Raw genomic sequence first — 17,100 nt, 5'->3', positions numbered from 1 at the left:
ACCAGTCATGAGCGTGTGACTGGGTTCCCACTAGATGGGCAAGTGGCAAAGTCAAAACTGGATAAATTGTAAAAATTTTGAAAACAAAAATCACAGTTTTTTAATCTTAATTTAGGGTTAGGCACAAGGTTAGCAGTGTGGTTAGGGTTAGGCATAAGGTTAGCAGTATGGTTAGGCATAAGGTTAGCAGTGTGGTTAACCTTTTACAAGAAACTCAGAAGTGACCCCACTGCCCAATTTCAGAACACGGTCTTTACTGTCCTAGATGGGTATTTAAGTTCTGGTCAGATAACCCAAAAAGAACACGACTTTTTGGCTATTCAACACCCTAAAATTACACAAGAATGTTACAAAACCTCCAGGGCGCCCTATTGTAGCGGGCATTGGTGCAGTTATTTATTTATTAGACCTCTCGCAGAACAGCTCCCCTCCTTTGTAAAGGACACCAGCAGTTTGATCTCTATTATTGAATATCTTGATCCTCTCCCTGATAATGCTTTTGTTAGTTACTTTTGATGTTGAGTCGTTATATACAAATTTTCCACACGAGGGCGGTATTGAAGCTATGGAACATTTTCTTCTGCAACGTGACCCTAATGAATTACCTTCCAGTGCTGCATTATAACATTGGCTGAAATAGTACTCACACATAACTACTTCATGTTTCTAAATGATTTCTTTATTCAGACGAAGGGTACTGCTATGGGATCCCCCATGGCTCCTAACTATGCTGATTTGTATGTGGGTTACATGGAGAAACAGTCTATTTTCAATCCTCTCAAAAATGTTTTCTTGCCTAACATCATTATTTGGAAACGGTATATTGATTATATTTTTGTTCTGTGGAGGGGTGATGCAAAACAGCTCCAGGTGTTCCATGCTTTTCTTAACTCCTGTTCTGAGCATCTGAGATTTACTATGCAATCTGATACACGTCAAATCAGTTTCCTTGATCTTCTGATCTTGTGTGAGGATAATGTTCTATACACTGATCTTTACAGGAAACCTACTGATCCTAACAGTTTGTTGAGGGCTGATAGTTGTCACCCACTTCCCTTGAAAAACAGTTTTCCCTACAGCCAATTCTGTCAAATCAAAAGAATATGTAAAAAAAACAATCAGATTTCGACAGAAATATGACCGAGACTCAAAGAAAATTCAAGGAGAGGGGGTCCAAAAATGGTCAGATTAATATTGCCATTGAGAAAATTCAAAACAAAACGAGACATGACCTTTTTCAAGGTCAGTCTCGCAAAAATAAGCATTCTTGCGTTCTCACTACCCGCTATTCAAAGTGCTCTGAACAAATTAAGGGAATCGTTCACAAACATTGGCACATTCTATGATCCGATGATAGTATCGGTAATGTGTTTTCAGACCTTCCCTTGGTTGTATTCTCGCGGGGCAGAAACCTCAGAGATCAATTGGTAAGCTCTGATTGACCACCCCAAGATATCCCTGCACAGCGTGTATTTGCGCCCCTACTGGATGGAAACTACAAGTGTAATGGCTGTGCTCAATGCAATGGCCCTTATAAATGTAGATCCTTCAAACACCCCCAAACAGGGAAACAGATCCCAATCAAAGGTGTTATCACATGCTCCACTAAGGCAGTTATTTATCTTATAACTTGTCCTTGTGGTAAAAATGATGTGGGTAAAACAAAGCGCAAATGAAAAGTACGTATCGTAGCACCATTAGGTGCAAAAACTCGACTTACCCAGTTGCGGCCCACTTTTTGGAAGAAAACCACTTGATTTCGTCTCTACGTTATATTGGCATCGAACATGTCACCCTCCCTAGGAGAGGGGGTGACCTTGATAATTTATTGTTAAAACGAGAGGCTGCCTGGATCTTTAACTTAAAGACCCTTTCTCCCTTCGGTCTCAACGGAGACTTTGATCTGAAGCCATTCTTGTGATTATTGTGACTTTGCCATTGTAAATGTTTGTAGGCTTATGTAGCCAAATTGTATCTATGATCGTACACTATCCATTTGTTTTTTTGTATGCTATTTTAATATATGACAATTAACCAATGATATCAGGCCACACCTGGCCATGATTACAGACACCTGTGTGTGTCCTTTGACACTATATAAACTAGTCACCCCACAGTGTTTGTCATTATACCCTGATGAAGACAGCTTGTCTGTCCAATCGTTGGACATAAATATTTTAGCATTTGAGAGTGTGCGGCTCTCCTTTGTTTTTTAAGTGTTCTACTCCGCTAGCCAGCACCTCGCCTAAATAGGTGTGCGTTTCTTTCACCTCTAGATTAAGGTTAGGGTTAGGCTTAAGGTTAGCAGTGTGGTTAGGGTTAGGCATAAGGTTAGCAGTGTGGTTAAGGTTAGCAGTGTGGTTAAGGTTAGCAGTGGGGTTAAGGTTAGGGTTAGGCATAAGGTTAGCAGTGGGGTTAAGGTTAGGGTTAGGCATAAGGTTAGGGTTAGGCATAAGGTTAGGCATAAGGTTAGGGTTAGGCATAAGGTTAGGCATAAGGTTAGGGTTAGGCATAAGGTTAGCAGTGAGGTTAGGGTTAATGTTAGGTTCCAAATCAGTTAAGAAGATGCATTGTAGAAATAGACAGGGGTTATGACTTTGCCACTTGCACAGAAAGTGATGACCATGTGACTTGGGGTACTGTGATTTAAGACTGAGCTGGACTACCTGCGTGCCCTGCAGGACCTGCAGTGAGGACCACCGGGCTAGTTATGAAACAGGATGCTCTTAGGTGGTCAGCACTGTGTCCAAATCCAATAATGCAATGCTTTGGGCCAGAGGTGGAGCTGCAGCTGCACACTGAGGTGGAGGAGAAGCGCCTACTGAAGGAGCAGCTCCAAACACTAGAGGTAATTAATAACCATTTTACATACCTAGGTTAGGTGCTAACGACCTATTACACAACCCTAGGTTAGGTGCTAACGACCCATGAACAACCCTAGGTTATGTGCTAACGACCCATCCCACAACCCTAGATTAGGTGCTAATGACCCAACTAAAACCCTAGGTTAGGTGCTAACGACCCATCCCACAACCCTAAATTAGGTGCTAATGACTCATCCCACAACCCTAGGTTAGGTGCTAACGACCCACCACACAACCCTAGGTTAGGTGCTAACTACCCACGGTGATGCTTTACTAATTGTTTCTAGGAGAAATGGCCAATCTCAGATTTTTGTGATAATTGCTCTCTAGGCTAAGAAACATTTGTTTTGTTATTTAGTTTTTTCTTCCGTTTTTGTTACCTGCCCTAGTGCCTCAAAGTGAAGCAGTAAGATATGCAGCTCTGTATCTGAGAGTACATCAAAACATATGGTCACTAACTGCCTCCTCCATTTACTAGGCTAATTGAGGGTATGTGGGTTTGTGTAAATATGATGCGCTGTGGACAGACTTTCCCTATGGCCTAATTAAGGACTGACAACAATTTGTTGGCTATTTCTATGTCTCTTCATCTAAATACTTAGATATTTCATTTCTCTCCTCCAGTCATCCAAACAGGCAGACATCACTCAACTTCAAGAAGAAATAGCAAAGGTAATAAGATCAGATGTGTTCTTCATTGTATAGATCAGGCTGTAGTGTATGTTAGCATCTAGGCCCCTACATGTAATGGAAAACTGATTTGGTCCATGTGTTGCTTTCTAGCTCTCTGATAAATTGAAGAAAAAACAAGACAGGTACGATTCTATTTACCTTGCAAGTGTTATGAAGGCTTTTCTTCGGTTCTACACAAAGTAAAACTTAAAGAGCATTAAAAGACAATTTCATGATAGATGGATTGTATTTCCTTGCCAATGTGGATGAATGTATTTGAGTATCCTTGGCTCAGCTCTGATGAACTACATCAGAGTATGACAGTAATGATAAGCCCCTGGGCCTTGTCCTGTTATAGTGTTATTTCTCTGGCATCATTGGGCAGCCGTCTCAGGCTCAGTATAGCAATGCGACACTAGGCTCCGGCTCCGTGGAGTAATGAGACTGAACCTCAACTTGTTTTGCCAGCAGTTACTATCATCTGCTGTATCTGCAAAGACTGCCCAAATCTCCCCTTACGGGCTTTTTTCACACCGGCAGAGCCCTGGCCTCCCGCTCGGGGAGTCTCTCTTATATCTCCTCTACTTGGGGGTTTCATAGTGGATCAGTTTTCTCACTGGCTTTTTATGATTTGTTTTATAGCTTTCTGCGTTCGCAAGGTGAAAAAGAGGCCCTTTATAATGACAGCAGGTAAGGGCATACATAAAGATTCAATTTGTTTTTCACTTTCACCAAGCTTCTGAAGGTGGGGGTACTTTTTTTTTATATGTAACAAAAAAGCCTGCCAGATGCCGTTTGGTTAAAATACATTATTTCTGCACCAGGACCAAAATTGATGAGATTCAACAGAGGAAGGAGGAGGAGTTGAAGTCATTGAACATCCGCATCCAGAAGTTACAGGGAGATCTGCTGTCAGCCAACCAGGTCACACATCCCGATGTTGCCTGTCCTGTTATGAGATCAGTCTCAAAATATTTTTTATGATTGGTATTGTACCTGAAGTACTCATATTGTTGTATTATGACAGATTTCTAGCTGGGTTGTAGTAGGTATACACTAGACCCATATCCTAAAATGATTGACAGCCTGTGACAGAATCTAGTAGGAAGCTGACTCTTGCTGCCTGTTTTTTTTTTAGAGTGTTGGAGAGATGAAGGAGCAGCTACAGAGCCGGCAGAAGGAGCATGAGTTAGTTCTACACACACTCAGAGATCAGGTAAAATGAGGAGTATCAGTTAGTTCTACACCAGTCAGAGATCAGGTAAAATGAGGAGCATTAGTTAGTTCTACACCACTCAGAGATCAGGTAAAATGAGGAGTATCAGTTAGTTCTACACCAGTCAGAGATCAGGTAAAATGAGGAGCATTAGTTAGTTCTACACCACTCAGAGATCAGGTAAAACAAGGAGTATCAGTTAGTTCTACACCCCTCAGAGATCAGGTAAAACTCAAACCTATTAACCGTAATTTGCTTTACATAGTTGTTATGCTGTAAAATAGGATTTGCCCCCTTTCTAATTTTCTCAACGTTTGCATTTTTTTTAAATGTAGTGAATGTCATCAGATCTTCAACTAAAACCTAATATTAGATAAAAGGAACCTGAGTGAACAAGTAACACAACAATTACATAATTATTTCATAAACAAAGTTATGCAATACCCAATGCCCCAGTGTGAAAACCCTACATGAAAATGGCAACAACAAAAAAATCTAAACATTTGAAGTTTTGGAATGGCAGAGTCAAAGTCCAGACCTAATCCCAATTGAGATGTTGTGGCAGGACTTGAAACTAGAGGTCGACCAATTTAATCGGAATGGCTGATTTTAATTAGGGCCGATTTCAAGTTTTCATAACAATCGGTAATCGGCATTTTTGAACACCGATCATGGCCGATTACATTGCACTCCACGAGGAGACTGTGTGGCAGGCTGACTACCTGTTATGCGAGTGCACCAAGGAGCCACGGTAAGGTGCTAGCTAGCATTAAACTTATCTTATAAAAAACAATCAATCTTAACATAATCACTAGTTAACTTCTATGGGTTACGTGGGACGCTACTATTCAACAGCCAGTGAAATAGCATGGCGCGAAATACAAAACAGCAAAAATCTCAATTTCATTTTCTCAAACAATCAACTATTTTACACCATTTTAAAGATAAAGTTCTCGTTAATCTAACCACATTGTCCAATTTCAAAAAGGCTTTACGGCGAAAGCATAAAATTAGATTATGTTAGGACATAAACTTCACAAGAAAAACCACACACCAAAAATACAGCTAAAATATTCACTAGCCTTTTGATGATCTTCATCAGATGGCACTCATAGGACTTCATGTTACACAATAAATGTATGTTTTGCTCGATAAAGTTCATATTTATATAAAAAAAAAAAAAACATTTTACATTGGTGCGTGATGTTCAGAAAATGTATTCCCACCAAGACTCCCGGTGAATGAGCACATCAATTTACAAAAATACTCATCATAAACGTTGATAAAATTTACAACAGTTATTGAAAGAATTATAGATAACTTCTCCTTAATGCAACCGCTGTGTCAGATTAAAATAGCTTTACGGAGAAAGCACATTTTTCAATATTCTGAGTACATAGCTCAGCCATCAAAGCAAGCTATACAGATACCCGCCAAGTTCTGGGGTCAACTAAACTCAGAATTAGTATTATAAATATTCTCTTACCTTTGCTGATCTTCGTCAGAATGCACTCAGGACTCCTACTTCCACAAGAAATGTTATTTTTGTTTGAAATACTCCATATTTATGTCCAAATACCTCCGTTTTGTTCGTGCGTTCAGATCACTATCCAAAGGCATAACGTGCGAGCGTAAATTCAGACACGAAAAGTCAAATAGTTCCATTACCGTTCGTAGAAACATGTCAAACGTTGTTTACAATCAATCCTTAGGGTCTTTTTAACATAAAACGTCAATAATATTCCAACCAGACAAGAGGAAAAAGAAGGAGCGGCGCGCCAAATGTGCCTGCACAGTAAACAACTCACTGGTCCCAGGCAGTCCACTCATTGACTGAGCTCCTATTTTCTGCCCAGTAACAGGAGAAGGATGAAACACGTTTCTAAAGGCTGTTGACAGCCAATGGAAGCCTTAGGAAGTGCAACGTGACCCCACAACACTGTAGTTTCGATAGGGATTCAAAAGAAAAACTAAAATTCTCAGATTTCCCACTTCCTGGATGGATTTTTCTCAGGTCTTTGACTGCCATATGAGTTCTGTTATACTCACAGACATCATTCAAACAGTTTTAGAAACTTCAGAGTGTTTTCTATCAAAATCTACTAATAATATGCAAATATTTGACTCTGGGACCGAGTATTAGGCAGTTTACTCTGGGCACGCTTTTCATCTGAAAATGAAAATACTGCCTCCTATACCTTAAAAAAGTTAACTACACATGGTTGATGATATTACTAGTTTATCTAGCTTGTCCTGCGTTGCATATAATCGATGCGGTGCCTGTTAATTTATCATTGAGTCACAACCTACTTCGCCAAACGGGTGATTTAACAAGCGTATTCGCGAAAATAGCTCTGTCGTTGCACCAATGTGTACCTAACCATAAACATCAACGCCTTTCTTAAAATCAATACACAAGTATATATTTTTAAACCTGCATATTTAGTTAATGTTGCCTGCTAACATGAATTTCTTTTAACTAGGGAAATTGTGTCACTTATCTTGCGTTCTGTGCAACAGAGTCAGGGTATATGCAGCAGTTTGGGCCGCCTGGCTCGTTGCGAAGTGTGTGAAGACCATTTCTTCCTAACAAAGACAGCCAACTTTGCCAAATGGGGGATGATTTAACAAAAGCACATTTGCGAAAAAAGCACAATCGTTGCACGAATGTACCTAACCATAAACATCAATGCCTTTCTTAAAATCAATACACAGAAGTATATATTTTTAAACCTGCATATTTAGTTAAAAGAAATTCATGTTAGCAGGCAATATTATCTAGGGAAATTGTGTCACTTCTCTTGCGTTCATTGCACGCAGAGTCAGGGTATATGCAACAGTTTGGGCTGCCTGGCTCGTTGCGAACTAATTTGCCAGAGTTTTACATAATTATGACATAACATTGAAGGTTGTGCAATGTAACAGCAATATTTAGACTTATGGATGCCACCCGTTAGATAAAATACGGAACGGTTCCATATTTCACTGAAAGAATAAACGTTTTGTTTTCGAAAGGATAGTTTCCAGATTTGACCATATGAATGACCTAAGGCTCGTATTTCTGTGTGTTATTATATTATAATTAAGTCTATGATTTGATAGAGCAGTCTGACTGAGCGGTGGTAGGCAGCAGCAGGCTCGTAAGCATTCATTCAAACAGCACTTTCCTGCATTTGCAAACAGCTATTCGCTGTGCTTCAAGCATTGCCCTGTTTATGACTTCAAGCCTATTAACTCCCGAGATTAGGCTGGCAATACTAAAGTACCTATTAGAACATCCAATAGTCAAAGGTATATGAAATACAAATGGTATAGAGAGAAATAGTCCTATAATAACTACAACCTAAAACTTCTTACCTGGGAATATTGAGGACTCATGTTAAAAGGAACCACCAGCTTTCATATGTTCTCATGTTCTGAGCAAGGCACTTAAACGTTAGCTTTTTTACATGGCACATATTGCACTTTTACTTTCCTCTCCAATACTGTGCCTTTGCATTCTTTAAACCAAATTGAACATGTTTCATTATTTATTTGAGACTAAATAGATTTTATTGATGTATTATATTAAGTTAAAATAAGTGTTCATTGTTCATTCAGTATTGTTGTAATTGTCATATATATATATAAATCGGCCGATTAATCGGTATCGGCTTTTTTTGGTCGCCCAATAATTGGTATCAGTATCGGCGTTGAAAAATCATAATCGGTCGACCTCTACTTGAAACGACCAGTTCATACATGAAAACCCACAAATGTCGCTGAGTTAAAGCAGTTCTGCATGGAAGAATGGGCCAAAATTACTCCACAGCGATGTGACAGACTGATCAACAAGTGTAAGGGAGCAATTACTTTTTCACACAGGGGAATTGGGTGTTGCATAACTTTGTTAATTAAATAAATATATATATATATATTTGTTATTTGTAAACTCAGGTTTATCTAATATTAGATTTTGGTTGAACATCTGATGACATTCAGTATTAAAAATATGCAAAAATAGTGAGTCAGATAGGGGCAAAATACTTTGTTACGGCACTATAGGTCGTAAATGGAAGTAGAGTATGATACCCATACTGTAGGTGGTATAATGTAGAGCTTTTTCATTTGTATAAACTGTTCACCACAGTTCCTGTAATATGGAAATATTTTTTTCAAAACAATTAAGGCATCTGACATGCAACCCTTATTCACATTTTCTCTCAACTTTAGTTGGACTAAACTCAGCAAAAAAAATAAAAAAATCCCCTTTTCAGGATCCTGTCTTTCAAAGATAATTCGTAAAAAATCCAAATAACTTCACAGATCTTCATTGTAAAGGGTTTAAACACTGTTTCCCATGCTTGTTCAATGAACCATAAAAAATTCATGAACATGCACCTGTGGAACGGTCGTTAAGACACTAACAGCTTACAGACGGTAGGCAATTAAGGTCACAATTATGAAAACTTAGGACACTAAAGATGCCTTTCTACTGACTCTGAAAAACACCAAAAGAAAGATGCCCAGGGTCCCTGCTCATCTGTGTGAACGTGCCTTAGGCATGCTGCAAGGAGGCATGAGGACTGCAGATGTGGCCAGGGCAATAAATTGCAATGTCCGTACTGTGAGACGCCTAAGACAGCGTTACAAGGAGACAGGATGGACTACTGATCGTCCTCGCAGTGGCAGACCACGTGTAACAACACCTGCACAGGATCGGTACATCCGAACATCACACCTGCGGGACAGGTACAGGATGGCAACAACTGCCCGAGTTACACCAGGAACGCACAATCTCTCCATCAGTGCTCAGACTGTCTGCAATAGGCTGAGAGAGGCTGGACTGAGGGCTTGTAGGCCTGTTGTAAGGCAGGTCCTCACCAGACATCACCGGCAACAACGGGGCCTATGGGCACAAACCCACCGTCGCTGGACCAGACCAGACTGGCAAAAAGTGCTCTTCACTGACGAGTCGTGGTTTTGTCTCACCAGGGGTGATGGTCGGATTCGCGTTTATCGTCGACGGAATGAGCATTACACCGAGACCTGGGAAGACATCCTCCCTCATGTGGTACCATGAGGGAGCATTTATCGTCAAAGGAATGAGCGTTACACCGAGGCCTGTACTCTGGAGCGGGATCGATATGGAGGTGGAGGGTCCGTCATGGTCTGAGGCGGTGTGTCACAGCATCATCAGACTAAGCTTGTTGTCATTGCAGGCAATCGCAACGCTTTGCGGTACAGGGAAGACATCCTCCTCCCTCATGTGGTACCCTTCCTGCAGGCTCATCCTGACATGACCCTCCAGCATGACAATGCCACCAGCCATACTGCTCGTTCTGTGCATGATTTCCTGCATGACAGGAATGTCAGTGTTCTGCTATGGCCAGCGAAGAGCCAAGATCTCAATCCCATTGAGCACGTCTGGGACCTGATGGATCGGAGGGTGAGGGCTAGGGCCATTCCCCCCAGAAATGTCTGGGAACTTGCAGGTGCCTTGGTGGAAGAGTGGGGTAACATCTCACAGCAAGAACTGGCAAATCTGGTGCAGTCCATGAGGAGGAGATGCACTGCAGTATTTAATGCAGCTGGTGGCCACACCAGATACTGACTGTTACTTTTGATTTTGCCCCCCCTTTGTTCAGGGACACATTATTCAATTAGTGTTAGTCACATGTCTGTGGAACTTGTTCAGTTTATGTCTCAGTTGTTGAATCTTGTTATGTTCATACAAATATTTACACATGTTAAGTTTGCTGAAAATAAACCGTTTTTTGCTGAGTTTATATGTCTTTTTCCTTTATAATGGATATTCCAAAACGTTCAAATGATCTTACTCGAGACGTTTAATTGACGGTTTATGAAAAGATAGATCGAGGATCACCCTAAATAATTACAGATTAGTCTGTGTGAAGCGGTTGTCTGGAAGAGAGCAGTGTGGAGTCTTTTTGGGCCCGGTGCACTTAATTAGGGACCAGTCTGTTTTTCCACTAAATAAGGCCTCCTAGATCTCTCAATGAATTACACTGGGCCCTGCCTGCCTAGCTGGCAGCACGACTGGCACTTATGTCCTCTGTGATGCCACATGCCTTAATTAACTCAAACTCTGCTTTGAATAGACAACAATAAGATAAGGATTTTGGGTCTGATGTTGTCTTCTCTTTTTGTTTTCTCTTTACAATATGGAAATACTTTTTTATTTCAAGTCATTTTGGCAAGTCATGCAGACGTTCTGTTTCTGATCTGGCTTCTGTCACCGTTCTTTCGTTGTTTCTTTACCTCATTTATCCTTTTTGTTTTTCATTCTGTTGTCCGTGCCTTACTGATCCTCTTCTGGTAATTTCAGCCGACACCCGTTGATGATCCATCCTATTAATCTAACCCGTCTTTTCCCCTTCTCTTTCAATCCATATTGTTGTGCTGCCAATCGCCACCTCGTTGTCTTTTTCCTCCGTCTCTCCTCTCTTCCCTCCATGGTTGTCCTGGGTGACCCCCCCTTGTGTTTACCCCGTGTGGTGCTGTGATGCAGATAGCGTGTCAGAGTGCTGTGAGTCAGGAGCAGGTGGAGAGTATCCTGACTGAGAACGATGCTCTCAGGACTAACCTAGTCGCTCTGGAACAGGTATAATATTCTGACCCCCGCCCTGCCAGGACCCCCACAGAACCTCATCACTATTCACTCTACCACTGTCACCACTCACCAGCCATTACCCGTGATGCATCACCATTATGACAAGTCGAGCTGTTGTGAATATAGTCAGGGGGGTAAGGATGTTTTTCACATACTGATGGATAGTGATTATTTCAATAGTTCTGACATGAATTGGTGCTACTTACAATAATACTAACGGTTTGTTGTTTTTCCTACAAAGCTTAATCCAAAGACGATCAACTTCTCATCTGCTTTTCATGTCTCGCTTTCTCCACTTCTGACCCATTTGATCCACTTTGTTTCATTAAACAAAGTCTAGAAATACCTTTTTGTAAAACGTAATCAAATGTTGTTCCATTGTGAAGCTCAGTGTGTCCTAACTAGTGGGTGGGCGTTGTCATTAGATTCAGACAGTGAAGACTCAGGAGATGAACCTTTTGCGTGACCAAAACATGGCTCTGAACGTTGAGCTGCAGCAGAGACGGACAGAGCAGGAGAGCTTCCTGGCGCATAGAGATGACCTTAACTCTCAGCTACAGGTTTGTGTGACCCTCACATTGTCCTAATGCATGCATACTCCGAGAACCACTGAAATAAACCTTACTTTCACAGTGGTTAGTACTTTGATAAAGTGCTTCTATTGTAGGTCAATGAGGAAAAAGATGGAGTTGCAAATGTATTTTTATCCTCTCTTTAGCTGTCTTTTTTTTCTCTGTAGGAGGTGAACCGTGCCAACAGCAGACTGTTGGAACAGCTGACTGAATTGGACCAATGGAAAGACCGACTACAGCAAGAGCTGGAGGAGGCTAAAAAGGTGGGCTATCTGTGACACACACACACAGTGAACAGAGATGCGTGCAGGAGGCGTACACTCATGGCACTGTGGTAATTGGCGTTCCTGTATGCCAGTGAAGGTGGTAGTGCTGATTTGACCTCTCTCAAGCTCCACTCCTTCTGCCCACAGGGTCACAGGCCATACATGGACAGCACAGCTTCAATTAGCATATGTGCCAGTCTTGGACTTATCACAGAGTTATCTTTGAGTCAAATTTATATGAATTCAGGATTGTGATTCAAAGACTCATGGTTTGTTTAAGAAAGAGTGAATCAGTGCTGGATGAGTGTGAATGTTATTGTTCATCTTTCATCACAATAAATGTCAGAGAGAACCTCCCGTCTCCCTCCCCCTGCAGACAGCTGACAAGCGGAAGGCCATGCTGGATGAACTGGCCATGGAGATAATCACAGAGAAGTCCCGGCACAAGGAGGAGCTGAGCGACGTGCGTCTGCAGCATGAGAAGGAGGTGCTGGGGGTGCGGGCGCGCTACGAGAAGGAGCTGAGGGGTCTCCACGAGGACAAGAACCGCACAGAGGAGGAGATCCGCTCACAGCTCCGAGACGAGAAGGTGAAGGGGGCACACATTTAGATTCAGGGCCACAGAGCCAACGAGAAGGGAGAGAACATGAGAAGGTACTCTGCTTGTGTATTAATGTGACCTTTGACCTCTAGGCTCGCAATAAGGAGCTGGAGGGTCTGCAGCAGTGTGTGGAGGAGCTGCAGGCCCATGTCCAGTCCATGGAGGACACGAAGGGCTGGTTTGAATGCAGACTCAAAGATGCTGAGGTACACGACCAACTTCACTTTCACATTGATTTATTCGCTAGAATATTCCAGTACTTACTGGAATATGTAGGGTAGTTATGCTGTGTTGTACCACTATACACTTTAATGCTTGTACATGAACATACAGAAATGCTGTTGAAGATGAGGTTAATGAGTGATCAATACTGGCAGTTAGAGGCGATCTTCACTGCCTGGAGTAATGCCTGTCACGGGAACACTGACCTCGTGGCGTCACGGGAACACTGACCTCGTGGCGTCACGGGAACACTGACCTCGTGGCGTCACGGGAACACTGACCTCGTGGCGTCACGGGAACACTGACCTCGTGGCGTCACGGGAACACTGACCTCGTGGCGTCACGGGAACACTGACCTCGTGGCGTCACGGGAACACTGACCTCTTGGCGTCACGGGAACACTGACCTCGTGGCGTCGGGAACACGACTCGTGGCGTCACGGGAACACTGACCTCGTGGCGTCCGAACACTGACCTCGTGGCGTCACGGTAACACTGACCTCGTGGCGTCACGGTAACACTGACCTCGTGGCGTCACGGTAACACTGACCTCGTGGCGTCACGGTAACACTGACCTCGTGGCGTCACGGTAACACTGACCTCGTGGCGTCACGGGAACACTGACCACAAGGTGTCACTAGTGCTTCTTACTTATTTCTGCTCAGATTTGATTTGTTTTCTAGCATTTACTGTGATTAATGACTTTAAATATGTGTAGTAGTTTAGCCTTTTTAAAGAATTCTAAAAATACATCTGTGCTGATGATTAGGTGATGTGTTGTTCCAAAGTCGTGTTCTTCTCTGTGTTTAGGAGAGCATGGAGAAGAGCCGTCTGGAGCACCAGGAGAGCACGGAGAAGCTGCAGAAAGACCACTCTCTCCAACTGGAGGTTGATTGACCTGTTTTCCTCTTCTCAGACATGGCAGAGTGGTGTACACAGCAACACACTCAGACACTTTCCTCCGGGCCCAGGGGTATACTGACTGGGAGTGTATGTAGGCTTTGTTCACTGCAGTTGGCCCTAGTGTTGCACGGTATACCGAAACTTTGTTACTGTATGTGAGAGAAGAAAAAAAACGGTTTGTTACTAGAATTGTTGTTACGCTTGGTACTTGTGTCAAATGTCTCACGTGATTGAGAGTATCAAGTCTGTCAGCGCAGAGCCTTTATACCGCCAAGAGCAAAGTGCCTGCTCCACCTACTCATTCCAGGGCCGTCGGGAAAGCCTGTGGTGAGGATGCATTGCCACAGCACTTTTCAATCAACTTTTGATTTAGTTTAATAAATATATTGACGCAAAGCGTTAGAGGGGCAAAGTGATTTTTTTTTTTTTAGGCTGATTTGCCTCAGGAGTTTTGAACTCGAGCACAATTTCTCTGTCCTTCACATTGGAGTGCTGCTGCAGGCTCTTGACCAATCAGATTCATGGAACAATACATTAATCTTAAGGCGCGTGCTCTCCACTTTCCTCAGGTCTTTATTTAGCAATTGTGATCACACCACTCCAGACAGACACAAGCGAAAACTCTTCCATAAATGTAGCAGCCTAAACACCTAAACACTAGTGATCTGACGTGCTGTATTGCAAGGAAACAAACAGCAACAGCAGCTGCATAGTCTAACCTACTATTCAGTCTGTCCCTCTGGCCAGGGTAAACACAGCAGTAACGTTATGTATTCATAGCCCATTTGTTTGTGAGAAAATATGAATGGGATCAAATTAGTTTTATCTTCAAACTGACTAGGCTGCCTAGACTTTTTCAATCCAAAATGATTAACTGGAATGAATCAATCAACATAATAGCTGATTTAGACTGTGAGTACATGTTTAATTAGGCCTACAGTTGCATAGGGCAGGACTGCATGATGCAAACCAGCATAACGCAAGCTCAGCCCTGTGAAACATGCAGCTTTTAATGCTATTTCTCCCCATTTTGTTGGAAAACTAAGAAATGTTTTGGCAGTTTTTAAAGCTAATTTCCTGCAATCCTACACGTTTTGCTATCATATGCTATCTGGGGCACCGCTGAAGCTCGGGGGTCCCATAGCATGTCCCCGTTTGGTAATCCGGACCTGATCCCTCGTCTCCCTTCTGTTTTCTCTAGATTCCATAGCCACAAAGACATTCCATAGCCACGTTCTGGCTCGCGAATGATGTCAGTACTTTAAGACTTTTATAAAAGAGATGGCTTCTTCTATGGAGATGTTATTGATCGGTACAATAGAATATTGTATTGCTATATATCCTAGCAGTTGCCAATAAAATAACTCCTAAATGGGAGGGATTGTTTGCCATCTGTAGCTCCATGAAATCAGATTTTACAAGCTCAATAACTCAAAGCATGCACACACTCCTATTGAATAATCTGCATTCACCTGTATTTTAAATAGACCTGGACTATATCGTTATTTACCCAGTTTATCAATCGAGATTTACAGTACAATTCAAATAAATTATTACCATTTATGTTTTGTAGTTAGATTGGTAAAAACAAAGTAATTGACTGTATGATTTATTAATTAATGCATACATGGCTGTAAAAAATAAACTGGACGTACAATTTTTCAAATGTAATGATATCGAATTCCAAAGATGCCCAATGATTGAACATAGTTTCTGTCTGGATCAAGTGCCATTCTGTGACTTTGGTTATACGCCTCTCCTTTGTTGTGGCATGGAGTATCATGATGGTATCGAGTATCGTGATACTAAACCTGCTATCAGTATCGAAGTGAAAATTCTGGTATTGTGACAACACTAGTTGGCCCAGGGAAATACTATACTCACTGGGAGTGTATGTGGACTTTGTTCACTGCAGTTGGACCAGGTAGATGAAGCTATGACTCACATTGCTGTTCTCGTCTGCTGAGTACCTGATGTTTATTGAACTGTACTTATTTAGCAATTCAAAGTGTTTCTCTTCTATGTCTAACTCTAATTGGGCAGGTAGGTTTGGTGATATGCTTGTTTGAAATTGAACCCCTACTGTTTCAATTAAAATCCTGTTAGTATCATGAAGTTAATTTTGAATGGAACTGTTGTGTTAACCTTGTAATCACTGTAAATATTCCATTAGCATGGCGTGAGTAGTAACCTCATTATGTTGAAACGGATTCAAATTGTGTGATTCTCAGATTGGATATGTGAAAATAACAAACTGAATACGTGTTCTTTGTTTCTCATTCAGGGAAAGGCATCTGATATAGATGGTTTGAACCTGCAGTTGACAGAGGTAGAGAAGGAAAGGGATGTGCACATTGAAACCATTGGAAAACTGAAGCAGGTAAACTAACCCTTTTTGTAATTAGTAGAAACTACCACTAAAGTCCTTTTTCTATCAAATTTTCGGAGGAAAGTACAGTTAAATGTTCCGTACATGTACACACAAACATAAAAGAAGAAACGTCCCTTTTTCAGGGCCCTGTCTTTTAAAGATAATCTGTAAAAATCCAAATAACTTCACAGATCTTCATTGTAAAGGGTTTAAACAATTATTGAACATGCACCTGTGGAACGGTCGTTAAGACACTAACAGCTTACAGACGGTAGGCAATTAAGGTCACAGTTATGAAAGGACACTAAAGAGACCTTTCTACTGACTCTGAAAAACACCAAAAGAAAGATGCCCAGGGTCCCTGCTCATCTGCGTGAATGTGCCTTAGGCATGCTGCAAGGAGGCATGAGGACTGCAGATGTGGCCAGGTCTTTGAATTGCAGTGTCCGAACTGTGAGACGCCTAAAACAGAGCTAAAGGAAGACAGGATGGACAGCTGATCGTCCTCGCAGTGGCAGACCACGTGTAACAACACCAGCACAGGATTGGTACATCCAAGTGGGACAGGTACAGGATGGCAACAACTGCCCGAGTTACACCAGGAAAGCACAATCCCTCCATCAGTGCTCAGACTGTCCGCAATAGGCTGAGAGAGGCTGGACTGAGGGCTTGTTGGCCTGTTGTAAGACAGGTCCTCACCAGACATCACCGGCAACAACGTCGCCTACGGGCACAGACAGGACTGGCAAAAAGTGCTCTTCACTGACGAGTCGCGGTTTTGTCTCACCAGGGGTGATGGTC

The 17,100-nt window shown here is 42.0% G+C and overlaps 1 protein-coding gene across 4 annotated transcripts in view; it reads left to right on the top strand.

Moving 5' to 3' along the window:
• Positions 1-17,100, top strand: part of LOC106566491 (GRIP1-associated protein 1) — an 80,998-nt gene that overhangs the window by 8,536 nt on the left and 55,362 nt on the right. For 2 of the 4 annotated variants that reach the window (XM_014134569.2, XM_045692970.1), the window contains exons 9-21: positions 2,682-2,848; positions 3,489-3,536; positions 3,648-3,679; positions 4,179-4,226; positions 4,361-4,460; positions 4,675-4,752; positions 11,264-11,356; positions 11,791-11,925; positions 12,105-12,200; positions 12,580-12,792; positions 12,897-13,010; positions 13,836-13,913; positions 16,213-16,308. In XM_014134569.2, the coding sequence (XP_013990044.2) occupies positions 2,682-2,848; positions 3,489-3,536; positions 3,648-3,679; positions 4,179-4,226; positions 4,361-4,460; positions 4,675-4,752; positions 11,264-11,356; positions 11,791-11,925; positions 12,105-12,200; positions 12,580-12,792; positions 12,897-13,010; positions 13,836-13,913; positions 16,213-16,308 (1,298 nt within the window). The remainder of the gene's footprint in view (positions 1-2,681; positions 2,849-3,488; positions 3,537-3,647; positions 3,680-4,178; positions 4,227-4,360; positions 4,461-4,674; positions 4,753-11,263; positions 11,357-11,790; positions 11,926-12,104; positions 12,201-12,579; positions 12,793-12,896; positions 13,011-13,835; positions 13,914-16,212; positions 16,309-17,100) is intronic. The other 2 variants (XM_045692969.1, XM_045692968.1) reach the window with 2 other exon arrangements.

This window comes from Salmo salar, chromosome ssa13 (assembly GCF_905237065.1).
Source record: "Salmo salar chromosome ssa13, Ssal_v3.1, whole genome shotgun sequence".
Lineage (NCBI taxonomy): Eukaryota > Metazoa > Chordata > Actinopteri > Salmoniformes > Salmonidae > Salmo > Salmo salar.
This window is presented reverse-complemented; position numbering and strand designations above follow the sequence as displayed.